The sequence below is a fragment of the Bactrocera latifrons genome, unplaced genomic scaffold (genome assembly GCF_001853355.1).
Source record: "Bactrocera latifrons isolate USDA-ARS-PBARC rearing strain unplaced genomic scaffold, ASM185335v1 scaffold_126, whole genome shotgun sequence".
Taxonomy (NCBI): Eukaryota; Metazoa; Arthropoda; class Insecta; order Diptera; family Tephritidae; genus Bactrocera; species Bactrocera latifrons.
The window spans coordinates 214,799-242,411 of NW_017534697.1; the positions used below are offsets into that span (position 1 = coordinate 214,799).

Sequence of the window (27,613 nt, forward strand, 5' to 3'; positions counted from 1 at the left end):
TTTCGTAGAACTATTGACGATTTCTTCGGGATGTTAAAAAATTCGCGGCAAGCTTAATATCCTTGTTGGATATTTGATAATTAATATTCAATTCCATAATTTCTCCCAATACAAGGGTTAATTTTGACGTATTGGAAAAACTTTAATCGACGAATTCATGAATGAAAATTCTTTACAAAACCAAGGATGTCTAAATTCAAAATCTTCTTGTTTAATACATATAATTGTATGATAATTTCGAATTAAAGTTTATATTTTTATAAATTATTCAGCACAATTTTCATGAACATTTTTTAAAGCATGGATTTTGAGTCACATTCAATAAAACAACAATAAATAATAAAAATCTATACATGTATATTCATCCACTCTCCAAGTATTAAAAGTAGCGGGTGCTCTACAAATACATGGATCGACGTGCCATGCGTTGGGTCCACAACTTCCTCATGGCAGCAGTTGCGGCCTCAGTTACTTTTTGTGCTTCAATGACAGCTGGCAAGGATGCCCTACGGGCCCGGAAGGGTATGTCGATACTAAAATAATCACTGTCATCCGATTCTGTGTCGCTCTCGTCGTCATAATCACTATCGCTGTTGTCGATTAGGTCCTCAGCTGCGATGGCTGCGGCAAGATCGGCCAGACATTGCAGAGCTCCACCTGGTCTTGGACAACCGATGATGTTAAGATTACTAGGCATTATGGTGGTGCCTGCTTTAATTTCGTTTTCTTTGTTTTTTAATAACTCAATTTCCGTAACTTCAGTCATAATTATTATAATAGCGATCTTGTCACTTTTTAGTTTAGCAAAATCCGCTAAAGATGTTTACTAGTTTACGATACTTTGACGATTGTGCTGTTGTGCAATTCAACAGTTCAATTTATACTAGCACCAGCACAGTGTTTAGAAATTTTCCTTGCGAACGTGAGAGGTAGCTGATGAGACAGTGTCATCTGAGCAGGTATATTACATCGATTCAAGCTCCTAAAATAAATCTTTTTATATCGAACATTTTTTATTCGTTTTGAATAGGTTATTTTACCTGCTTTTAAAGAACCATTGTTTAAAACACTTTAAATTGATAATCCTCTTTTGAACAGAGATTAAGTAATTTGTGCAATGTACATGATAAATATTGTAACTGAAGCTGAAAGCATTGATAATAAGTAAAAGAGATTTTTGGAGTGACTTAACGGACAGATATATTTAATATAGCCATTTTCGAAAAAGCATCCATAAGCCAACAGTTTCTGTTATTTAGATTTGTAAACTATTTCTAAAGAGCATTGTGATTTTTTAATGCGCGGACAGCTCTCGTACAGCGTTACAGCGTTCATATTTAGACTTCACTTAAATGTTTTTATGTTATGTTTTATTTCTGCAGATGAATAATTAATAATATTCACACATACATACTACTGTWATCAAATTGAATTTTTAATTTATACTTCACGCGTTTTTCGAATCGGTCATTAATATCTATGCTAAACTGCACGTCAAAATATTAATTAGTATTTGAGATACGCGTCGTTTTGTGAGGCTCTAAAAGTGAATTCTTTGATTTTTACTACGTCTGAATTTATTGAAGAAAGAAGTGAGATAATGCACCATCAGGATTTTTCCAAGTGCTATGATGACTGGAAAATTCGTTGGCATAAGTGTATTGCAGCGGGGGGATTACGTTGAAGGAGATGAAATGGGCAAAATTCACCTTTCAATTAGATCATAGTAGTATGTATGTTAGTAACCTTTTATCCATTTACACCCTAAAAACATTAATTCCCATTTTATGGTTATTGAAATCACGGAAATTCCTAACATACATATAACTATCGAGCAAATTATAATAGGATTGGTAAACTTGCAAAGTTTCTCTTCAATTCGTTCGTTTATGTGCGCTCACTGCGAGCAATTATTTSATAAGTTGTCGAAGAGATTCGCGCTCACCTTACATTTAACTAGCCATATGATTTKGACATCAGTAATCGGTGGTGTCTAACTTACTTTGGCTTTGGTTGTGAAGGCGGGCGAATAAAATAGCGGAAAAGTATCGGAAATAAATAAAGTAAAAAGTAAAAGTACTGACTTAAAAAACTAATAATTTTATCTTAGCTATATACTTACGTGTGTAAAGTTGTTGTGAAAATAGTAGAAATACTGTAAAATTGTTCTCTGAATGCCTAACTGTAAGAAGTGGAGTGGAAGTGCGACGCAAGCAAATTGAAATTTCGATATGAAGTTATAAACAAAAGAGTCCCATCATTTCGATCTCTTAACGCTTTGAAACTATAAGTATTAGTAGTTCTAATTGTATTATGTGAAACTGAAATTCGTTTAGGCCGATATTAGGAGCGCTTTTGCTTGGATTGATTTGTTTATACTATTTTGCTTTTCTTATTTCATTACTGCCAGCATTGCCAGCTGAGAAAGTCCAACATGTGTGAATACAGTGAAAGAGAATAAGATGGGGAGAGCGGAGCCTTAAGAGCTTTAGCAAGAACGTGAACAAAAGAGACTGAGAAACTTGTTGATTGTGTATTGAGCCAACGATGTGTATGAGAACCAACGATAACTTTAAAAGATAATTGTAAATRTTTTTAAGAAAGATAAAAGGATAAAGACTTTAATTGTTAAATTAGAGTAATGTTGTGATTAAAAAGTCAAAAATTTCGTGCGGAGTGGAGCGGTTGTGTTCGAAATGAAGCACAGATGATATGATGCGGTGTTTAAGTGAGTCCATTAGCAATTAGCCGATTTGCTAATTAACTAAAGTAAGTATCTTTCTGGAATGGCTGCAACAGCACAAGTATAAATGAAATGAAACCAGCGGACATAATTAGTTTGGCACTKTTTATTAAATAAATATTCTTCCCTTTTTGATACTTCTCACTATGTTGTGGTTTCCAAGAGGTCCTTCAGGAACTCCACTCGACCATTAAAAACTCTTTATTACTCCATTTTATACATACATACCCAAAAGTAATATCTCAATACSACGAGAACACATTAATGACTTAGAGACTTTTGGTACCGTTGCTTTGGCGTTGTTGCGCTCTTTCACTTGAGCTTTTATAGACGGCAGCTTTAGGCGCTCCGCCTGGAAGCATGCTTATACTTTCTGGCAGTCGGTCAGTAGAATTTGACTATTCGTGCATTGTGGAGGGTCTGGTGCGCGCAACTGTGTCATAAGGCGGAAAGCAAACGTGACGATTGTATGTGATACTTCGGGAAGAAAGTAAAAGCGAAAGAACATACGAAAGTCGCAAAGGCCGTAAAGTTGTACGTTGAAAAGGAGCGCAATTTSAACATACTAAGGAGTAATCATTCCTACAGGAGAACACTAAATCTAAGCTTTGGGTRCTTACTCTCCTTTGTTGAATGGACACGCACTTGCCATTRGATGGTTGGGTCGTCAATCACAGGCGGAAGGCAGGCAACAACAACAAATACGGGTATTTAGAGGAAAACGTTTGATATACAATTTAATAATTTGGTAACGTGAAGTCGTTACTTGAATTGCAAATCGCATTGAGTGTTCACAACTATATTTGTTGGAATTTAAAAAGCATTCAGCGCATTTCTTAGGAAGTTATTGCCGGGTTCAATTGCTGCTAATTGAATTACGCCTAGCGTTTTGCTCGCCAAAGCGGCTATGCACTAGCGTCTGCTTCTATGGCTTCATTGGCACTTGGATGGGCGTGTGTTTGGTAGGTAATTGCCGAGTTAAGCCGTAGAGGCCAGCGATAAAACGTTGAAGACTTGCTCACATCGACAGCGAGGGTCCGCTAGATAGGTTGCTGTGAACACTTATTGTGTTTTATTGAAGTATACAGTATTAGTTTGTAGTTAGCTGATTCGAATCTCAAATGGAATACATATTCGAGTGCTTCTTCGAGAATACATTCGATAAAATCACACGCAATGGGCTGCAGGATCGCTCCTCGCGTCGTGACGTACTGGACCACTTGAACGCTGTGATTGGCGGTTGCAGTGATGGTAAGCCTAGCATCCCGAAATGCCTGTCAATTGTCATTACAGTCATTTGTCCCACTCACAGGGCAAAATATGCACACGGAGGAGGTGGCGAGATTCGCTGTGTTGGCCGCAGTGCGTTATCATCGCGAGAARAAGAGCGGAAATGGAGATGTAAGTAAAGGCAGCGTGATGGAAGTGTTCTTGAAAGTTTTTAGATAGGATAGGATAMAGATTTACTATTAGATTTGCATTCTTTTACAGGTCTGCCTCATGGGCAAATTCCACAATATTCTGTACATWGCGCTGCGGACATGCTGGGATTGGGGCGTACGTGATTCCACTGTTGTGGTCCTGTTGTTGGGTAAGTGAACGCTTTACAGCATACGTCGCGTTGTGTCAGAACACACAATTTATAAGTAGCACTCCACCTATCCTATTCMATTGCTGCCTCGAACACCAGCACTCCAAGAAGTCGTTCGTAGAGGCAGAAGTGTCTAAAACGCTTTTGAAATTATTTTGCCGTTTTGTCTGTCGCCTTTGTATGTTGGCTCTAATTAAAATCGCATGTCAAATCCACGCAAGCTCAAATGTACATGTGTGAGTTTATGCTTAAATGGAATGTTTTTCAGTGTCAACATTGAACACAAACATAGAAAAAGAAACATGAAAATAAATATTGTAGTAGATTGTCAGTGACACAGCTTTTGCGGTAACCAGCCTCCTCAAATGAACACAGCAACAACAACATTCATTTAGCGGAAAGCGGAAAACGAGCTTRTTTTAGGCATTGGGTGGATTAATGCTTATGTTTGCGTAGAAATTACAAAATCTGTGTTGGAAGTGCTTTTAGCAAAATTAAAAAGACAAATGCTCGAGCTGAGCGGGACGAGGCACATTTGCCACACGTCCGACCAGTGTGTGTAAAAGAAGTCACTATCAGATGAGCCGCTTTCCCGGCTGGCTTTCACTCTTCTGAGTCGTAGACATTTTCGCGTTCTAATATTTAATGAGTTTCGGGTCGGCAAGTATTCCTGTTTTAGTTTTGCAGATGACAACCGGATTAATTAGAGTTAATAATGAAACAAACACATGAATGGCTTCAGTTCTCGGTTTTGCTGTACTTCTTGGTTTAAGAAATAAGCGCTTTAATTACTCAAACTTTGCTAAATAATTTAAAGTAAATTTACGGAACACGTTTCATAATTTTTAGTAATCATAGTTGTAAATAATCGAAATATATAAARGTTTTCATATTTGCAACTACTTAGAAATGACCGTCTCTTTGTTCGCATGCCAAGAAACGGAGAAGTTGGGAGAGTTTTTGACTGAGGAACCGTGGCATTTAAGGTTAGTTGGGATTGCAAATAAGCCCAAGCGGACGCTCAAAGGGTGACATGTGAAGGAATATGGCTTTTAAGGTGCTGTGCTGTTGCATGGACTACAGATAATCAGCCAACTTTTCATGTTCCGCAATTTGAATGTTGGTACCTAAGTGATCTCTTCTAAGGAGTTTCCAAGTTTGTTTAATGTTATTAACTGTGGCATTTCTATAATACAAAAATCAGTTCTCTTATCTAATTATACTTAAGCTGAACTAATTTCCCAGCCTTTTAAAAAAATAAAGCTTCAACATATTGAGTTTTCTCGAAAATGCTTGTTGWAAAATGTTCTAATATAATATTTAACGATCGATATGAAAGGGAAAAGACCTCGCTGGTTTCATCAATGCAATTTTTTGCGTGTAAAATCCGTTAGATGCCAAAGTGGACAAGAGAGCAAAGAGCAAAGACGGGGGAGCAAATTCTAATTGCCATAATCTAGGTTAGAGCATATTTGGTAAATAGGCAGAGAGTATTGGGGGGGATGGATGTGGCATAGGGTAGCTGCTGCTGCATTCAAAAGAGCAACACACATTGAGCCATTACGGAGTGATAATAAAGAGAATGCTGGCTTGTCGTTGCAATGTGTGCACCAGAGTGCATGCATATGTGCCACAATGCCCGGTTGGGTGTGTGCGTGCAACAAGTGCGTTCTGCAATATTGGCTTATTTAATGCAATCATTTCCGACAGCGCGATGTTTCAGCGCTTTAGTGCCTCACTGCACCAACCAGGAAGTTTGCTTGCCCTGCATGTGCCATTGCAAACGGTATGAATCCATGGCGTGCTTTCAGAGACTTGCACAGTACGTCCGCTCGCCAAAATAGGCACCACAGTGTGTACTTTTACACCGAAATGCATATTTGCGAGGTCCTCATGGCAGTTGGCTTATGCAGAGGCGAGTGTGTGTGTRTRTGCGAAGAGTGTACAAATTTTACAGGCTTTCTATGCGAATGCATTGGTATTTCAGCCATTTGGCATGAAACGGTGCAGGACTCATACCAGCGTTGGGGGGGCAGCAAGTTGCTGTGGTAGCGTGTGCGTTGTTTACGGTTATTGCATTGCCAATTGTGCAAATTAAATTGCCAAACTGGCACACGTTTGCATAACGCAGCCGTCACTAGGCKAGTGCCAGCAAACTTCGCTCCGGAAACAATTTAATTTATGCCGACTAGGCGTATGGGAAGCAAGCATATTAAAACGAGTCATATGGCCATGGCTGGCTGSTTGTGTAGTGCAAATGTGCTTAGCATTTAAGAGTTTTGGGTTTTAAGGCATTAAGTGATTTTACTAAAGTGGTGGTGATGCAACACCTGGCAACCATTTTGTTTGGGAGTAAAAATAAGGTAACTTAATTGAAAGTGAAACCCAGGATTTGGTTCATTTCATATTAAAGTATAATAATTATTAATTTAATTAATATGAACACCTCTCTTGGTGTTACCTTTCCGCTTATTTCAATAATCATGTCATACAAGCAATGCTGAAAACTTTTTCTAATTTCTAATTTCTGATTTCCAATTTTCGTTTTTTCTCTTTCATTTTCAGAAGAGATCTATTCGTGCGAGAAAACATTTGAACGGATATTTTTGGGCGCCTTATTCGGTCCCCATGCACCACACTTCATAGCCGGTTGGCGCAGCGACTTTCGCGACCAGGTTAAGCGGATTAGTTGCACTCTTTTCGAGGCACATAAACCCTCCCTGCTTTTAATCCTTTACCGTTTGTTTTTGCATTTGCTTTCGCTGGCAGTTTTCTTTAAAATTTTGCTTAAACCTGAAACTTTCTATTTTCAACTTTCCTATTAGTATTTGGTTCATTTCAAATTCGTTCGTATGATTATGTAAAAACTTTCTGATGCGGATAATTTCCACCATTTTGGGGAATAATAGTATTTTTCGTTGCATGCTCCTTCCGGCTAATCAGGATGAGAACACGCGAGCCATGGTCTACTTTCTTCATCATGCCACATCACTTAGCATGCAACTGCCAGTTTGGATTGCGCGCTTCGAGCAGGAACGTATGGTGAGGTAAGTGARTGCACTCGGGTTGCAGTTTATCCATACTCACATACCCGTAAGGCGATATTAWGAGATAAGTAGGGCGTAGGTGTAGCCACCTTAGCCTCAGCATTAGAGGGTCCTCTCTTTTTTTGAGCCAAATAAATGGTGTGGCTGTAGGCATCGTCTGCGTATACATACATATGTACGTTTTTATATACAAACTTTCTTTGTCTTTGTCGTTTGAGMTTGCAAAAATTGACGAAATTTGCAGCTGGAGGCCTTTTGTCTTCTGCATTTAGTTTTAAACGCCGTTAAGCTTTTATGCTTAATTCAAAGGAAATTAATTTAATTACGTTCGCTGCAAACGTCTTACAGAGTGCGATTTACGAAAGAACTGTTAATTTTTTTTAATTTTAACGTACAGTTTAATATTAATTGCATTAATTAATCATTTGTCAGACTAACGGTGATTACTCCAGCAGCGATTCATTGCCAGTGACATATAACACAAAATTGAATGAAATAAAAAAAAAAAAATAATGAATAAAATGCAAAAGAACGTAGTATCAAGAAAATTGAAATTGTGTTTCTTATAGACCGTAATTGTCTTCTCACGAAAACTTATGGGAAACGATGTTACGATAATTTRCATTTTAAGTGACGATCTGTAGGTATTTACAATTCTTTAACTGTGTTTAACTTTCAATATTCTCTGCAGCAGTTACTTAAAATATGCATTTGTGAGAAAAGTTCGATGTGCAAAAAATATCAGCTACTAAAAAGGTTTTCTCAAATATTACTGCAAGCATTTTATTGTCTGCTAAACATAAAGGGGTTGTCGGTCCAGGTTCCGACATCTTTTATCACAATGGAAATGAAAAACATTTGTGCAGGCGGGGAATGCCCAGGCGCAGACATGGCCACACATTTTCCTTTCGCTTTCAAAGCCTTTTTTGTTGATGGAAAGTGTTTGTATGTTTGCCACCTTGTACCTTTTCTGCTTGCGCGTAGATGTTTTTGGTGCTAAGTGAGTAGTTTTTACCAAAAAATGTCAATCATTTTAGTTTAGTAAAAGTTTAACAATCTCTCGCATATTATCGAATATCAAAACAAAAAGAAAATCAAAAAAAAAAAAAAAGGAAAATGAATTTAAGTCATTTTTATTGTAAACTAGGAACAGGTACCAAACCTGTGCAAATACCCATATTTCGCCAAAATGAGGGTTGCTATTTTATGCTTATGCTCACTACCTAAATACTTGAAATGAACAGAGGTATTTGCATGGAGTGTGTCSTTTTTTGATTCCAAATAGAGTTATATGTATGAAAGTAATGGGATTTTTGGTAGTCTTACTCTGAGAGGTTTAGAAACCATTGCTGCGATCTTTTGGTGAGTGTGAGTGTGTTAAATACAACACACACATATATCCATTTTATTATTACATTCAATATTATTATCCATATTTGTTTTTATTGTGCAAAAGATCTTCAACTTTAATCTACAGGTTAAAGAGTGAGATGAAAAATTTGCTTAATAAGTATTAAACCGACTATTCCACCTTAATCAGGAGTTATTCCAAACTAACCTCTTATTTCGGGCATACCTTCTAAGTTTTTGCCTTCAAAGTATTTCGATCCAATATTTTTGTATCATATGTCATCATGAGGGAGTATAAAACTTTCAAAAGTTATATAAAATTTTAATTTTCGCAAGAGATTTGCTCAGATATCGAACTTGAAGTCGAAGCTAATGATATTTCTATCCGAAGATTTTTGAAACAACGATATATACCCAATCTTAGTATTATATAATATATGTATGTATATTCAATGTATGGTTTATCCTCTTTCTTTTGGTTTTTTCTTTCACACATTTCTACGTTCTCTCAGAGCACTTTTCCCAATAATTTGTATGCATATACTTCCAACTTTGGATGATTTTCCAAGTAGGAATTTAATTTTCCCTCCATTCTAACAGTATCTTCTAATTTGTTTATTTTGACAATCTTTCAGATTCATTGATATTCCGATCGAGTCGTGCGGACGTTCATCACCGCTTCGTGTTGCCTTACAGGCGAGTGCGCCTGACCTGCTGCTGATATTATTAAGGTAAGCAAGTAAGTGTACGAAACGCCTCAGGCTGAATAGCTGTTCTAAGTGACGGCCAGCAAATTTGAACGATAAAATATTCATTTTTATTGGAATTATTGGTAATAATTTGAAGTGCAGCGCGCTGCGCACCAAAGCCTCATGGCGAAATCGCTTGGAAACGATACTTTCTTAACTATTGTCTACTTATTCTTATTATATTTTTATTGTTATTATTATTCTTTACAATTTTTTACTTGCTTCTACATAGCGAGAAACCAGGATTTTTTGTGCGCTTTCAGGCAAACTGATAAATGCATCACTTTCTGTGAAGCTCCCGCGCATTCCTCTTTGCCAACTTTAGTAGTGAATGCCGACGACTACATTTCTACCAACTAACAGTACCTAATGGTGTGTGTGTGTGTCTCGTTATCAAAATAATTCACTTCGCTGCGCATTTCCAGTGTTGCACAACATGTTGCAGCAAAGGAAACATGGCAAAGCGAAAACAATCAGATTAGGCAAAAAAGGCGAAAAGTAAAGTTAAGCGAAAGCGTCAGTTTCTAGTGTTGCACTAGTGGCGGAATTCCAAACAACATTTCGGTCAAATTTGGCGCTGATGTGCATTCCAACCAGTGAACGTCGAAAGACTGTTAAAATTTCAATTATTGCTTGAACGCATACACAGACACACATGCATATTGTGTATATTTTGTGTACTTTTTATTGAAGTTATTGCCAGTTAATTGTTATTATATAAGGAAAAAAGTATTAAATTCCTCTGAAAACAACAATATTAAAGCTTTTAAAATGTAGATTTTATATCTATTTTGTGAAAACTGATAGACCCAAACTCACTGCTAAGAAGACTTGAAATAGTATTGATATTATTCTGAACAAATCCCTTAATTTCATAACAAAAGTATGGGCTTGAAACAACTTTAATATTTACCTCGCTCTTAAAACATTATTAAATGAATGCAAAATATTCCATCGAAATCATTCCGCAAACCGCTTTCCTTACAAAAAACTGTGAAATTAGTAACAACGTGACCTGTGAAGCAATAAGTCAGCAGCAATTGAAAAGGATGAAAGCACAAGAAAACAGCAACATTTAATTTCTACGCGAGGTCATAAGAAATCAGTTGTGGAAATGCCGTGAAACGAAAGGAAAACATTTTTTTTGGCCAAAATATTTCCACATTTCTTCATTCTCATAGTTCATTCTTTGATTCCGGCAATATTTCGTTSTATGAAATATTTATTGGCAGCATGCAAATTAAAACAATTTGTAGTATTGATTCCAAAGCGTCGTTTTCCGTTATTTACGAACAGAAATGCGGAATATATTCACGCGAACACACAAAGGCATATGCCATAAATTTGCTGAGTAACCAAGCGCTGCCACGCCCCACTGATTTTCATGTGCTAGGGCTGGGGAAGGACGCTTACACTGACTCCGCATATTGTCTACTTGTCCAGCAGCCTAGCCAAGATGTCTGGTTGTCTAGCTGGTTATGTGCTTATGTGCACGATTTGACGAATATCGCGCGAGCGCGCCAAAATGTATGCAACGCTTGTCGAATTCATGCATACTTGCCAAAATTGTGGGTGCCAAGGCAAATTTTAAGTGTGCCAGCTTTTTATTGGAACCTCAAATGGCACAAACATACATGCATTCACGGACACACAGATGCAGTGGAGACAGAGATCGCTGCTATGAGAATGAGTGGGGCYGAAGGCAGTTAGAGAATTTTATTGCCACAAGTTAATTTCAGAGGCGAATAGTGAAACGGCATGCAAAGAGGACATGAGAAGAAACATCCATGAAGGCGAATTGCATTGAGTAACCATGGCTTATAGCTGTCAGTCGGACTCACATACACACACATCCACATGAAGGTGTATGTGTGTGCGGTGCATTACGTAACACTGTCATGCACCACAAAGCACTCACATAATTGTGCACATTAATGGCTCGGCGGCATTTTGATTGCTTGTGGCGCAAGGAGACAGCAGAATTTTATTGAAATCAAATGCGAGGAAGGAATAAAAATTGTCACACATTGGCTGGAGCAATAAAATCTCGCATTCATTGTAATATTAAAATTTTTAATTTTTGAACGGTGCTTTGCATGCGTCAGCAAAAACGTTGATCACCGTTGCGAGCGAATATGTCGAATTTGTCATTCGGAAGAGTTCAAAAATATACAATTTCTTATCTGCCTTTGCAGAGAGTTGCCAAAATGATAAAACCGCTGAGTAAGTGATTCTTCTACGCTTAAAAGAAATACGGAGATTGCATTATAAAAGAAAATAGCTAACCTCCTATCTGCGCGTGTAATAAACTTATCTTTAAAGGAGTTTAGAAAAGAAAATAGCCTCTGTTATAATAAAATTATTCAATGAATTCGTCTATAAATATTCCCAAGTGTCATTTGCAAGTCCAAACTGATTTGTATTCGGTTGTCCGCATTTTTATGGCAATCATTTCATTCTCTGCCTATGAAGAAATTACATACAACTGTTAGTGTTGCCACGAGTTGCACCGTTATCTGTCGTGAGTGGTTGTAATTTYAAATACCCGACGGCACAAGCTCTCAATGAGAGTTTGCGTTTATTTACACCATAGATTGTGGCATTAGGAAGACAACACCTTCAACTGAAGCAAATTTGCAATCAATTAGGTGTGTGTGTGTGCGTACGTACGTCGTTTATATTGCGGAACATAAAAGTGGATATGCATACCGAGAAATAGCTGCGGCGACGCCTAGCTGTTCGCATAACGAGGCAGCCGACTGTCGAGTTTTACCTGTATTCTACCTTATTCAGCTCTGCGTTGTGCCAGCTTGTCTATCCCACGGCTTACATATCCGTCATTACTTGCAAATGTATCTGTACTTGCATGTCCGGGTGCCTAAACACACTGCTTGACTTCTTACTCGTTTGCAGCGACAAAACATTCGACTTTAGTCCTGAACTGCAAATACATTGCGACAAATTCCTTCCGTTAGCCACAGGCACCTTTCAGCCAAACATGTATCTATGTATAAAAATATATGCGGCTGTGCTCTCACGAAAGGATGTTATTGTAATCACGTGTTCATTGTGTCTATTTACCATTATTGTAAACTTGGTTCGCAAAGGAGCACCCGTTTTCGGTTTTGCATGCCGCAGAAGGACCAGACTTTCATACAATACATACCCGTTTCTTACATTGTCGATGTAGATGCCAGTTAAAATGGAATAATTGTACCTTAATCCTTTTTAATCTTTTTTGGTTCGATAACCGGATCGCAGGGTCAGAGTTACTGAGTCGAATTGGTTTTTATCGAGCATTTAGGAGATTTCAATTTAATTTCTGTTTCTTGAAGAGTTGTGCTCCCTAAGAGATCTATTGATTTCAATTGATAAATCCAGGATATTTGTTGGCTTACCTATTGATAGCTCGATAGCTGTTTCAAGCCTACAATRTTGCGGTAAGGAGCACATGTTCCGAAATTTCACGGGTGTAATGTCTTATACTTTATTTTAGAACTATGACTGAGACATAAATGTATGTATTAGCGAAGAATTATCAAATTTATACGATTCATATTTTATAATAATTATTTCCTTATTTTCAGATACGGCGCCCATCCAACCCCTCCAGATGGCGGYGCCTCGGTTGTACACGCGCTACTGGAGAAACTCACCGAGAATGGGCGCAATTACGTTCTACAAAATGTGTCGTGTCTGCAAATTCTGCTGCGCACTATACCAATGATCGAGATGCCATATAAGGTGAGCACACGGCACGTTTAGCCACCACGCTAAATGTATATGAGTAGAACATACATACAGACTCACCGAGCCATAAGCRTCAAGTGCGCGTTAAATTACACCAACACAGACACTGCACTTGCGACATGAGACCAACATTAACCAATGTTGTAAATTTCGYACTGCCTAGGTGATTAAGCTGCGGCTACAAATTCACTGTCGCTATGCACGGAAGTATGGCATGCTCGCAAGCAGTGRCTGGAGGCACGCGCGTAATGCGTTAGTGCTTTCCAATGGTTGTTAGAAAGTTGAAATATGCCGCAGTCGTCGTGGCTGTGGACGATTCCTATTGATGGCCATGGCTAAATTGCGAGTTGTGGTTGCTGGCGCCACTGTTGGGCACTTCCGAGAAATATCCATGGAAGCAGCATTGTTAGTGTGGGATTCTATTTTTGCTAGGCTGCGAATAAGAATGTGAATTATGTGAATTTTCATTTTATAGATTCATTCATTCTTTCAGAACATCGGTGACAGACCCAGATTTTTGAGTCTGTATAAATACTCCTTGGCTCTGTTTGAGAGACCATCAAAGATTGATGCATTATTTGCACGCGGAAGGAGCTTTGTAATWAAATTACGCTTCACTTGGTCTGTTTCGCTCCCAAATTTACTTACACATCTTTCATTTTACACAGTGTAAAATTCACTATCACATTTCGTGCACTCTGTGCTTTATTAGAATACAATAAAGTTTTCACATCAACTTTCGTTTAAATTTGTTTTCCTTTTGTGTTTCTTCATCTCGTCACCCTATGTAGCCAATTATCTACAGCGCACGCCGCGAACTGTTTTTCGAAAAATACGGCCGCCTTCTAATTGATCGCATCATCACCAAGGAGCAGGTGTACGGCGTCGTCTCCCTGCGGCATTTATGTAGGTGAGTATTGTAGTTGTATTTACAGTTCTACTTCAAYCACCGTTATTTTACTGCTGGGACGGTTAATTTGGTTGGGCATTGATAAATTTGTGGTTTTGAAATTTAATCAATTTGGTTTGCCTCATTAAATTTTCAATGTGATTTGTAGGCCGGTGTGATTCGGCAGTTTCGGCCGAGCTTCTTATGCTCTTRTTAGGCAAATTAAAATTGGTTTAGAGTAGAAACGAAAACTAAACTCATTATCGCTTGCTGAGTTCTGTATAAATGATTAAAAATTGTTTCTGAATTGAATAGTTTTYTATAAAAGTGATGATGAAAAGAGAATSAAAACAATGTGTTTGTTAAGTTAGATAGATAGATAGAAAATAATTGAGGCTTTRATCTGCGACCTATGGTACATTSTGCCATCTCCTATATCCTTCTAAGATCTTGCTGGGCGCAACTGAGGTTTWGTGTAGATGGAACMTAGGGCCTTGAACCTGTTTAATAGCGGGAAAGTTGGTACTCTAAACGCTTTTATGTTTGCCTTTCACTCACCTTCGAGAGAGTTTATTTTGACTCATAAAGATTGTAATGCATTGAAATAACCATTCTCAAATGGTGAAYTACAAAATGGAAGCTATTACTAGATAATTAGTCCTTTCAAGTTTCCAATATTGTAAGTTATTAAACGAGTTAACAACAATGACCGTTATTCAGCATCAATATTAGGGTAATTCTTAATTAATTTTGATTATTTTCTTAAAAASCAGATTATCTAGTTATCAGTCTGCACACGATTATTAACAAAATATTTTTTAAGCAGATATCGAAACCGAATTGTATATTGCTAATTAATCTAATATTTTTACAAAGTTCGAATTCTAGTTTGCTTGGAAACAAAGTTTGAGAGCGTATAGTAGAGTGAATATTGAAATAATAAGAATATATGATATAAGTTTTCAATCCTTAAAAGTTTTAATATTAAAGAAGTCATTATTTAAAGAATTTTGTACTTTCGAACACAATTAATGTATACAATAGAACCTAAATTAGAACACCCTTAATGCAAACTGTTGTATTGTAACTTTATGAAAACCATTTCCAMGCGATACTCTTTAACAAATTTGCTCTTATGGGCTCTTTAGTCCTAATTAAGGCATAAACAAATGGATAATGTAATTTATCAAACATTTAGCTTCTCGCAGAAGAGCACTGAAGCCATCTAATCATAAAGGCGAATAATTTCCTTTGTCGCTATTAATTAACTAACTCGAAAATTGTTGATTATCAATCGACTTTAGACGGCTTTGTACAGCAAATACACAAGCGACTCGCCCACAACGCCCCAGTTTTTCGGGCGTAGTGGAAATTTAGTTGACATGAAAGCGCCAAAGTAACTTCAACGAGAAGGGAGTGAGATGGTAAATGGTGGCGAAAAGCGCAAGAAGTTGCTTCGTCATCACGATAATGGATATCATTATATAACAGCGTGTATATAAGGAACTGTATAATGTGTGAAAATGTGCTTGGCAAATGGGGAGAAGAACATTGTGCGCATCGAAACTTTCTGCCGTAACTACCGGGAGATACCAAGTACTCATACAGAGATCCATACATTTGTTCATATATGTAATGTTTTCCAAGGGGGTGGACTGCGTTGTACGCATTTTCACTCAAGATTTGTGTTTACTTGGTGGCACCTAAGTGAGTGTGCATGTTTGTTCTGTAATGCAGCCTTCGTTCAGCTTTGCATTTCGAAGGAATGACKTCTCATATTCTCGCATTGCTTCTAAAAACTCCTAGAAATGTTTAGTTGTTTCTTTCATAAAATTACAAGAAGAAAGTTTTAAAGAATATGCTGATTGCTCACTGACTTGTAAGATTTTTAAATATTTTTGCTCATATTTTGACAAGAAAGATTCTATGTTTCGAGTTTCAACAATTCCCATAATGTTGCTGCTGAGCTTACATAAGTCGGACCCTTAAAAAGTATYTACTATTAAAACCTTTATATATGCTCACAGAACAATAAAACTGAGGACATACCTTCTAAAATGCAATGAAGCAATTTTGGACATTCTTCATAAATCATAATACATTTTTAATTTTTATTCTGCCAAGCAGTTATGATTGCCCTATAAAATAAATAATTTCCACTCTGCACTATGTGTGTCAATGGGTCCGATCATAAATTTCGTGTGACACATTCAGGTTAGAATACGAAAGTGTTCAAGGCAAAAAATATAAAAATGTACGAATAGAAGTGTGACAAAGGGCGAGTGAGTGAAGCTCGCACGAAATGGAACCAATTTGACTAGCAATTCGAATGGCAATTCTGTGCCAATTGGATCGCATAAAATGACAAATTGCCTTAGAGGATGGTTATGTATAACTGAAATATTGGTTGTGTAATGAAAAAAAAAAAAAAATTAAAAATACCATGCTAATTTGCTTGTGTCAAGACATTCTTATTGAAAACAATTTTCAGATGACAAATATCATATTTCAGAGAAATGTGGTTTCGACAACTCTGGTGCTAAATGCTCACCGGAATTAAATTTACACAAATAAAAACAACGCAGAGTAGATGCTCACTCTGCTCTGAACTGAGATTGCTGTGGGCAAAACTTTAACTTAAACCAAGTGTAAAATTGGCCTATGAGCTGTTTGCAATTACTTATTTGAGGACTATTTTGGAGGACCACAAGTATTTTTTGGCTTATTTTGTAAGGTGTGAAATTTTAGAAAGTCTGTTTCATGTTTTTTCTTCTAGATACTGTGATTGTATTCAACACATAACATATGCAATCTTAACGGAACGGGTTCTAATCTGTCGGTCATAAATTCTGCACTCTTGAAGCCATATTTTGTACTATGACCTGTTGAAATGTATAAATTTCGGCTATCTTCAGGCGAGTTTCATTCGTCTTCATGTTGGAAGTGAATTGTCGCTTTAAGGTTTCACACAACATACATATAATTTCTCTCAAAAAGAATTGTTAGCAGATTATATTATATATAAACTAACTGCCACTCCTTTGATTTCCCTCATTCATTTTATACTTTTTATCTTTTCTTTATTCTATATATAGCGCAGTGTGCAACACAGCCTCGGTGTCCACATTTAAAAATTCTTTCTCTCATTTTATTTTTCAAATGTGAAACTTATCACTTAAAAGTCTCCAAACTTTTGAAAGAAGCACGCGCGTCTAAGCTGAGGCGCTTGAATGCAAACATACATATATCGGCAAGCAGAACCGATAAAAGGGACTACTTTCAAGTTTCAAACTGAAATTGTTAAATACGTTATTTTTGGTCCATATTTTGGGTTTGCTTTGTTTGCTGGTCCTACAAATATTTCGTCTCCGCACATGCACTACTGACCCGTGAGTTTTCTCTAAAGTGCTAACTGTCTCTATTTTCAACATGTTGCAGATGCCGCATACGTGACTTGCTGCGTCGCAACTGCCAACTGCCCGACGGCATAGATACGCTGCGACTGCCCCGACGCTTGCACCGCTACATCGACTTGATGGAGGAGCTCGAGGGGCCACAGAAAGAGGACGATGACGAAAACAATGCGGCGCTGGAGAAATTACAAGCCACCGGCGGTGCTGTTAGTGGTGCGCGGAAACGAGTGCATTTTGCCGAGTCCAAGGAGGAGGAGCAGTCTTCGGTGGATGTGGAAGTAGCTGTGGAGGTCGTAGAAAGTCTGTTGCTGGAGGAAAGGCTGCCGATGGAGCAGCAGGCCACCATGACGGGTGACTTGCCGACGGTGATGGAGGAAGACACGACAGAGCTGGCAGAGGAGCAATTAGAGATGGAAAGCCAAAATGATTTCGCTGTTGTGGTGGAGAAACCGTTAGCGGTCGAAATTATCAGCCCCATGCAGATGCTGTTGACTGCCGAAAATAGCAGCGGGAACAGCATTAGCACCGACAGCGACATAAGCAGCAACGAAAAGGCAGAGCAAGACAGTTGCATTTGTAACAACAAGAAAAACGGCAGCAACACTCTCGGCAAGGTCAGAGAATGCATCGAGCGCCAATTGAGCTAGCCAACCCTGTCATAACAATATTAAATATACGAGTAAGTAAGTACGTGTTACGAGTTTAAGTGAGTTATATGAACTGCCCGAGTTGTGCGGACATCAGGAGAAGCGCTGTTGCCATATAAACAACAACATTTGAAGACGAAACTGACGCTTTTTACCAACTCAACTTTTTGTTGAGTTGTCGCTTTATTGGCTGCCCTTTGACTTTATTGGCACAGCAGTAGAGTTGCATTTGTGTGGAGAGCGTGCAGTTGGCGAAATCGTTGACAAACATTTTTTAATGCAGAAACTTTATTTTTCATAGAATTCACTTTTTTTCAGTGGCAAGTTGGCTTAACTTACTTTGCCAACAAGTCAACGAGTAGTCGAGATTGGTGAGTGAATTGTTGGATATATTGGGATTAGCAAAAGTGTCAAAGTGTTCATTACTGTTACTCTTTCGAATGAATTTGTGTGTGTTTTTTTGCCAAAGAATCGCATTTATGTAAAATATACAACAAAAAATCCGTGTCTTTCACTCACCGATAAGTTTCCTCGCTGACATTGATGCGTCCCGGCACACCCGTGGTCTCTGTCCGGCTTGTCAGGTTCACCGTGTTGCCGAAGAGACAGTAGCGTGGCACACGATTGCCGATAACGCCGGTCACCACCTCGCCCGAATGAATGCCAATTGTCACTTGCTGCGGAAATGAGAAAGAGAAAATTGTCAAATGAAGCAGATTCAAAATGCCACAGCCTGGATTTAATTAAATTTGAGTTAAATGCGTTCTCGTTTCGATATAGAAAATAATTTCATATTGTACTTTTGTAATCTTGCTGCTTATCTCGCTGCAGTCGAATGGAAAACGTTTGTACATATACATATGTATATGTATATGGTATATTTGTTGGTATGAAATGAAGCTTACTTAGGTTATAAGATAATTGTATATCGTTTATTAGTACAAAATCACCCAATTTTGTGGAGAAATTAAATAATTTTTAAACAAATAAATAACGAAATATCATACAAATAATTAATGTATATTGAAAATTGATAAATTAATGCTGTACTAACGGATATGTGCTTTTATTTAAGAAGTATAGGTAAGTGATTTCCCAAAGCTTGTCCTACCTGTGAACCGGAACAGATCAAATATAAAATTTGGGCTAAGGCTGCAGTCTGTTACAAAAGAAATAAACATTTATATACGTATATGTACCTACAAATTAGTTATGATGTCTTGCAGGGATAAACTTCTACCCTTTTTAGTAAAATCTACATTGAAAATTCATTATTTTTCTATTGACCAACATGTGGATCATCAATAATTTTCAAAATTAAACCTCAAGTACAGCCCCTTGCCTTTCGCCTTTATTCGTAAGTAATATTTTCACCGTATTGAAACAGTAATTAGTATATACAATTGCCACAGCAATTCCACGTAACGGATCTGAAAGTGCATACAGTTGCTACAGCTGATGGATGTATGTATCCCCTTAAACTAATCGAGTGAGATATTAGGTTAAAAATACATATATAAATGATCATGATGACGAGACTGTAACTGTCTGTCTACCCAATTTCAACTCGTGTCGTCTGTCAGTGAATGCTATAGTATGAGTAAAAATTGAGATATCTTGATGAAAAATGTACCTCCTAAATCACTTAAACTACCATAACTAAATTCGATCCGGAGAAATCCTTTCAGAGACCCTATAGACATTGGATTATTGGAGCAAAGTGCGAAAACGCTCTAAAGGGGAAATCTACAACCCCGTCTACTTSCCATATAGCATAATTATACTCTCGCAACAAAGATGCTAAGGAAAATATTATAGTTTTGTTTACATAACGGTTGTTTGTAAGTCCTAAAACTAAAAGAGTCAGATATAGGGTTATATATACCAAAGTGATCAGGGTGACGAGTAGAGTTGAAATCCGGATGTCTGTCTGTCCGTCCGTCCGTGCAAGCTGTAACTTGAGTAAAAATTGAGATACATGATGAAACTTGGTACACATATTTCTTGGCTCCACAAGAAGGTTAAGTTCGAAGATGGGCAAAATCAGCCCACTGTCACGCCCACAAAATGGCTAAAACCCAAAACTTATAAAGTGTCATAACTAAGCCGTAAATAAAGATATTAAAGTGAAATTTGGCACAAAGGATCGCATTAGGAAGGGGTATATTTGGACGTAATTTTTTGGAAAAGTGGGCGTGGCCCCGCCCTCTACTAAGTTTTTTGTACATATCTCGGAAACTACTACAGCTATGTCAACCAGACTCTATACAGTCGTTTCCTTCAGACATTTCCATATACTGTTTAAAAATTGAAGAAATCGGATAATAACCACTCCCACCTCCTATACAAAGTCCCATACAAAGGTTATGTTGGAAATCACTAAAAATGCGTTAGCCGACAAACAACAAACGTCACAAACACAAAATTTTACGGAAGAAATGGCATAAAGAAGCTGGACCCAAAAATTGAAAATGTGCGTGGCATCGCCCACTTATGGGACAAAAACCATATCTCAGGAACTACTCGACCGAATTCAATGAAATTCGGTACATAATAGTTTCTTAACACCCTGAAGACATGTACGAAATATGGGTGAAATCGGTTCACAACCACGCCTTCTTCCAATATAACACTATTTTGAATTCCATCTGATGCCTCCTCTGTATAATATATACATTAGGAACCAATGAATACCGTATGTATTTGAGCTAAGGTATCCCTTGTGGAAAAATTGTCGTGATCGGACTATAACTTTTCAAGGTCCCTGATATCGAACACGAAGAACTCAGTGCCTAACCTAACCTTTTCTAATTTTTCACCGATAATATCGGTAAATCTCTCAGATATTTTCATGTAATTCAGAGGGCATCATTTTTATACTCTTGCGATAAAGTTGCTAATAATGGTATATATCGTCAGATATGTGATTACATATACCAAAGTGATCAGGGTGACGAGTAGTCCGTGCAAACTGTAACTTGAGTAAAAATTTAGATATCTTGATGAAACTTGTCATGCGAGAGTGTAAAATGTTCGGTGACACCCGAACATAGCCCTTCCTTACTTGTTTTAAATTCTATTTCATTGTTCTTGATAATAGTATGACTGTGTGTCAAAAATGTGTTGAATCGGGCGAATACTTCCCTTAGCCCTTAGTGACTTTATAACACATTTAATGGTTATCTCATTGAAAATGAGAGAGTGTTTTAGTCATAACATTATATGAATGTTTCATATTGGCAGTGTCACTTCGGAACAGTGATAAGTGGGCGTTACGAGAAATGAATGTTATATAATAAATATAATTCTGATCAGTCGAGTAGTTTGCGAAATATAAATAACATTACGAATACATGTCGACGCTCAAAGTTGAGGTTGTAAACTGGATAAGAGGCCATTGCTCTTTTCTCGGAATTATTTGAAGAGTTATTGCACTATAGGGAAATTCCATAAGACGCAGCATATGTTTTTTCGGAAACCCTCTATGCGAAAAACAAACATATGAATGCAACTACCTACTATAAATTGTACAAAGTGCAAATATCAAAAATTCCAAAATCATCATAAATTGCTGAATTTCTTGCACAAGTTGCCTTTTCAAGCGATAACGACTGTGAATAAGTCGAAATGGAAGCTCAAATCCCACTGCAAGTTGATCGAGCATTCCCGCCGTGCTGGTCGCGATGCACAAGCAATCCGTCAAAATCAACTTAGTGTAGTGCATACTTAGCATTTAGTTGAATCAAGTTAAATGTGGGCTTGACATGCGGTTATCCGGTGTGCAAGGGAAGGACGTGTGAGCAAGTTGACTTGGTTATTGCAGCACCACCCCACACATAGTAGGGCTTTGCGGCCGTAGAACGTTGTCGTAAATGGCAAATAGCGCTAGTGACCCTTGTGTGCGCCGTTTCTGGCGTAAGCAAGTGGATACGTGTCACGGACGTGTTAAATTACTTTGATGGTAAACGTTAAATTGCTCCAAATTGATAAGGACGTGAAGAAATTTTGAATACGGATGTGCGAATCGGGATTCAAGTATCGCCCAACTGGAATTAATTTGCTTAAAACTATTTAAGTTTCGACTCAGTTCAAAGCGATACTCATTTGAAGAAGTTAAATGTTCTCTTGTATAAGAATCTATATATTAAATATGTGCAATGAATTCTTTGATTCTATACAGATAAAATTTTTTTTTTATTTTCATTTACAAATTTTTGTTCACAGAAAGAGCTTAGTAAAAATTCCGGTATAGCACAGTTATTTTGCACAAAATAAAGCGCTGTTGAAATGTTGCCTTAAATATAACTAGTCTTCAGCAGTTACTGAAATAAAAGCGAAGTGAAAAGTAACGTCAAAAGTAGAGAATGTAGCCAACTTGGGGAAAGTTTCTTAGACAAAAACACTTGACAATGGCTACAAAAACTTTCAGGGGATGCAATGGAGTGTAAGATGGAAAAGAGGGCATTCGAGTAAAAAGTTGTTTCTTTTGTTTGTGTTCAACATCTGCAAGTAATTGCGGGTGGGTCCAGCTTTCTAATTGGCTTTCCAGACACCTCACAGTTGGCTGTTCATTTAAATGTCACAAAAAATATTGAATATCATTAAGCAGTTCACCCCTGTAGGAAATCCGTGATGAAATTTTTAAAGGACGGCTGTCTTAAAACATATATATGGCTCGTACGAAGACTGACAATTTGTAGGTTTTTGTCCATGCTAGTATACGTGCCAATAGTACGGATTGTTTACGTATTTATTACAATTAAAATAAATGAATATTTCTGCCGTGAAACAATTATTTTCGCGTTCCAAACCAATTTTTGAATAGAGACATGGGAGCCGTTAAATTTCGTTTTCTTTTATTTTATTAACAGCCGAATTCCATTGAACTGCTAAGCATAAATTTTAGTGCGTTGCAGCTTTACATATTTCTAAAAAAAAATATATAAAATAAATAATATTTAAAAAATGATAAAATTTTTGTTGATCAAGTGGCGTATCCGAAGCTATAAGTGGATAGCGCTTCAATTGCTTCTGACCCGAAACTTCTTTTATGCATTATTTTACTTTCACTCATTGCTTTCAAAATAAATGAATTGCTGCATTGTTTAAATGCGAGTGAACGAAGAGATGCTAAGGGGGGGAAGAAGGTGAAGTGAGATTTTTCGCCATCGCTGGTAATTGCACTTTAGACTCAGTCGGTATTTGTAGCATTGATGCCGCCATTTGTCTTTTGAAGTCGTAAACTGTGTGAAAGTGACGTCCATTCGAATGGGTAGCGCAAGAGAGCACAGGGAGAGATGGTCACAATCGCTCAGTTTCAATTCTAGCGCCAGTTAAATCACTGCATTCAATGGAAATTAATTCGTGCAATTTTAGCACAAAACTTGCACAAAAGCGCATTGAAACACTACTTCGCAAACATGTCCGCTAACACTAAACACATTCTCTCGCATTAATTTGCTTTACTCAAGAGAAAGTTTTCGCCTTGCTGCAGTGTGCACTTTTACAACCGAGTTTTTGAAAGTTATTCGAAAAGTTTACAAAACCATTTTCGTGGAGCTCTTATCAAACATGTCCAAATGGTTCAAATGATTAAATGATGAATTGAACCTGACGGAATTGATATGCTAAAGCACCTGGGCTCTACGGAAGTAAGCTTCCTTACCAAGGTCGTCAAACTGTCGCTGACCACTATTCAAACATTCAATGTATGGAAAATCGAAAGAGTGGTGTTTATTTCGGACTGTCAAAAACCCTAAGATTTTAGGTGTGAAATTCAACATCCTGTGCTCCCTTATTCCTCACACGACGGCGATTATTGCCAAGCGCCACCGTACAGAGCCGTAACATATTCCTCAAGTTCTTAACCACGCCGCACAAATATAGTCACCTGAAATCATCCCTGCAGTCACCTGCAGAGTATCATGAGGTTTTTCCTCAACTACGTCGACGACATAAAACAATCCGCCGTGCAGACTTCGAACGCAACAAACTTGAGACATGCAGTGACCGCCATTCACAGTGGAGCCATTAATACCTTCACCGACTACCTCTCAGTGAATGGCGTACTTGAATTGCAATCAAAGAGCTCGAGTTGCAACCGACTTTGACACATCAAACATATGTACCCTGTATATGTTATAGTTTTCGCCCCAACATTTTACTTACCACAGGACTGGAGCCCATTTTCACATTCTTTGCCATATCCATCATGTCCAGGGCCAATCGGGCGATGCATTTGGCATGGTCCTCACAGTGATCGGGTAAGCCCGACACAGCCATATACTTGTCGCCAACAGTCTCCACCTGCAATAAATCGCATAAGCTAATGTGAGGAAGTTTGCAAAAGCAATAAAACTGTAATTTTTACAATGTAAATTTATATATTTCAAATGACCTAACACAGCGTAAGAGCACGCAGGCATCCACACGCTTTGTGTAAGCGTTTCAATGCAACAAGAAAGCGTCCGAAGATTCGGAGAGTAAAGACTATGCGCAAACATATACGAATTACAAACATGCATACGTGGATTCGTGGAAAACATAAAGTCGAGTGCATACAAAAGCGCAATTATTTTATGGCTGCCGTTAATGGCTGTGTGGCAACCGCAAGTGGTGGTTGTGTAAGTCGTGGGAGCCATGGATGCCGGCAGGTCGGCTCACGTGCCCCCACCAGCTTACACTCTATGGACACTGTTTCGAAGCGAACAGAAATGAGCGGCATTCATAAAGCCGTCGTACACTTGCAACAATATAACGGTGCTTGTATGTGAAGTTTGCCTTTTATGGGTGTATGCACTTTTATTTAGATTTTGCTTTTTCACTCGAATGCACGACCTTGACAAATGACCCAGATTTTTGTTGGCAAAAAGTTTAATTTGGCGTCGATTCTCGTAATTTCCTCCGCAGCGCTAAGTGAGTACAACAACCAGTCAGCCGGTGAGTGAGTGAGGGCGTGACAATTCAGTTAGTTGGTCAAGTGGGTGCTGTAGCGGTGGAAAGAAGTTGAAAATTGCTGGAAAAGCGAAAAAGAATGGAATGATGCCTGCGCAAGGAGTGGTGTTGCATCAGCAATATGCAAGGGCGTGTGTGCGAAGACAAGGAAGAGAGCGCACGGATGCAGCGAAGCGAAAGCTGGAGCTTAATAAGTCCCACATCGATAAATAACTCCTTTTATGTTCTTCTGTAGCTGAGTGATTTTAACTTTCTTTCCATTTTGCATTTTATTTAAACTAATTTTTAATTAAAATTAATTAAAATGGGGCTTTCTTTTGGAGAGCGGTATGACTGTGCAAAACTTTTGACCTTAAACGAAGTTCGTATCGGTCCACGACCCCTCTTAATATCTAAATTGTAAAAAAAAGTATTCATAAAACAATATTAAATATCTCGTATATACGCTCAAGAATTTCCAAAGTTTTTGCTCTATTATTTGAGACTTTCGCTTTCTGGCAAGGTATTAATTTTTCACGCACTGAACATATCGTTCATATATGTACATCGTGAATTTCTTTTATCCCCACTATCACCACTTTGCCCTTTGCTATGTTTAAAAAAGACATCTGTTCACCAGGTGGAGCTCTGGCGGGGTGGAGGCAGTCAAACGGCCCTCAGAAGGTGAAATTTAATAGCAGTTATATATATATATATATATATGAACTACAAATAGCAGTTACATATATATGTATATATATATATATGGTTATTGCTATATATATAGGTGGAGGGGAGCTCCACCTGATATATATACATATGTGGTTGAAGAAGTGCAGCTATGAGTTGGTGTAAATGTTGATGAAGCCGCTGCAGCTGTGGCTGTCTTGGCAGTAACTGAATTTGCTGCCTTTTCGGGGAAATTGAGTGCTCTCTCGGGCGGTAACTTCACGCCAGCGCCAAGTTAACGTGCCAAAACATATGTATACAACATACATACATTCATATATACAGAGGACTTATGTGTGTACTGTGTTTTTACTTCACAACATTATGTTTTTACTTGGTTATTGCTAAATCACTCGAGCATTTCGTTTCGGTGTGCTATTTACTCAGAAGCAGGAGCCATGCGAACACAATGTAAGACCAGCACGTTGTCAGCTTCGCGTGGCTCTAGCAAAATTTGGTGGAGACTCGCTCAATGAGTTGGTGAGTAAGTTATCAGCTTTCAAGCGATTAAAGCTTATTTGTATATATGTGTGATATATTAATGAGCACTCATAGGTGGATGGGATGCCAGTATTTGTGGATCACCAACATATTAGGTCAATTTAGAGTGGGTGTTTTTAATTAAAAATTTTGAAATCATCTTTCTCTTAATATATCACCGAGCGTCTTCAGAGAATTTAGTAGGCCGCTTTGCCTGTACTCGGAAAAAAGTTTTACCTTATAAACGTTTGGATTTCGCTTCGAATCGGTTAGCGCATCGAAGACTGTGTACAATTCATTCAGCATTTTGACGATTTTCATAGCACCCTCAGCGTCGGTATTCTCAGCGCAGTATTTGCCAAAGCCAACGATGCCGGAGAACATCAGCGTCACCGAATCATAACTGCCACATAAAAAACAAGAAAAATTGAAAGTAAAAACGAAGACATAAATATAAATGCTTTATGTTCAACAATTAAGTGTGCGTTAATTAATTACCGTTTAGGCAGCACGGGGCGTTGGTGCCGCAGTTCATTGGCCACCGATTTGGGTAGAACCGAGTAGAGGAGCCTGCAAAGCAATAATTTATGACACTTAATTTTATTCAATTGAAAATCAGCCTTTCATTATTCGTAACCATTTTATATAAAAATATTTAAGATTATTTCAGCAGTTGTGGCTGCAATTTGCTCTCGTCGCCCTTACTCACCTGTCCGTTTTCTGCTTTTCACTTTCCAAATCTCTGTAGGTTTGTTGCAGCTTATCGGTAAGCAGCTCCAGATTCTTTGTCAATTTATACTCAGCCTCGAATTTTTCAGAGAGCAGCACCAAATCTCTGGTGGCGTCATGTAGCGGGACATCGGAAATATAGAGACCCTTTCTGCAAGAGAAATCGTGGAGAAATTTCCAAAGTTAACTGAATGTTGGTTCGCTCTTGGTTTTTACGTTCGCTTTCATTACACTGTGGAACATTTTTGGGATTATTGTCTGGGGGGTGAGAAATTCCAAGTCAGGGTGATGGTACTAGGTCAGTATAGTAAAACCCTCAAAGGGTTTGGCGTTCGTATATGTCAATTTTGTTTTATGACCTTTAAAATTTTTTCTTATCTTGATGTTTTTTCGCTTAGTTGTAACATTTTGGCAAAAAACAAAAAAAAAAAAAAAAAAAAAAAAAAAAAAAAAAAAAAAAAAAAAAAAAAAAAAAAAAAAAAAAAAACAATTTCCGAGAATGATCTTAACATCCTTGCGGCAGAAACATCGTAGTTGTTAGAACGATGCTTTCCCAAAAAGCC

At 37.8% G+C, this 27,613-nt stretch overlaps 2 protein-coding genes and 1 long non-coding RNA gene across 8 annotated transcripts in view; 1 reads left to right on the forward strand and 2 right to left on the reverse strand.

The window, feature by feature from the left end:
• The window catches only part of LOC108978718 (guanylate cyclase soluble subunit beta-1), a 95,322-nt gene that overhangs the window by 15,822 nt on the left and 51,887 nt on the right, over positions 1–27,613 (reverse strand). For both annotated transcript variants that reach the window (XM_018949123.1, XM_018949125.1), the window contains exons 12-16: positions 27,031–27,201; positions 26,820–26,891; positions 26,559–26,724; positions 24,348–24,485; positions 18,699–18,856 (exon numbers count right to left, since the gene is read on the reverse strand). In XM_018949123.1, coding sequence (XP_018804668.1) covers positions 18,699–18,856; positions 24,348–24,485; positions 26,559–26,724; positions 26,820–26,891; positions 27,031–27,201 — 705 coding nt within the window. The remainder of the gene's footprint in view (positions 1–18,698; positions 18,857–24,347; positions 24,486–26,558; positions 26,725–26,819; positions 26,892–27,030; positions 27,202–27,613) is intronic.
• Positions 283–2,210, reverse strand: LOC108978720. The gene is made up of 3 exons (XR_001994131.1): positions 2,123–2,210; positions 1,041–1,145; positions 283–982 (listed from the first exon to the last, which is right to left on the reverse strand). It is a non-coding gene; the product is annotated as an uncharacterized LOC108978720 (long non-coding RNA).
• LOC108978719 lies at positions 2,019–18,737 on the forward strand. Of its 5 annotated transcripts, none has more exons than XM_018949130.1 (10): positions 2,019–3,994; positions 4,056–4,144; positions 4,235–4,334; positions 6,900–7,009; positions 7,278–7,381; positions 9,367–9,462; positions 13,068–13,224; positions 14,022–14,140; positions 17,558–17,996; positions 18,051–18,737. In XM_018949130.1, exons 1-10 carry the CDS (start codon positions 3,865–3,867, stop codon positions 18,177–18,179), a joined length of 1,473 nt encoding a protein of 490 aa, XP_018804675.1. In that variant the 5' UTR covers positions 2,019–3,864; the 3' UTR covers positions 18,180–18,737. The 5 variants fall into 5 exon arrangements, with proteins under 5 accessions (XP_018804675.1, XP_018804674.1, XP_018804672.1 ...); XM_018949129.1 differs by having other exon boundaries at positions 2,019–3,277; positions 3,332–3,994; positions 17,558–18,737; XM_018949127.1 differs by having other exon boundaries at positions 2,019–2,769; positions 2,907–3,994; positions 17,558–18,737.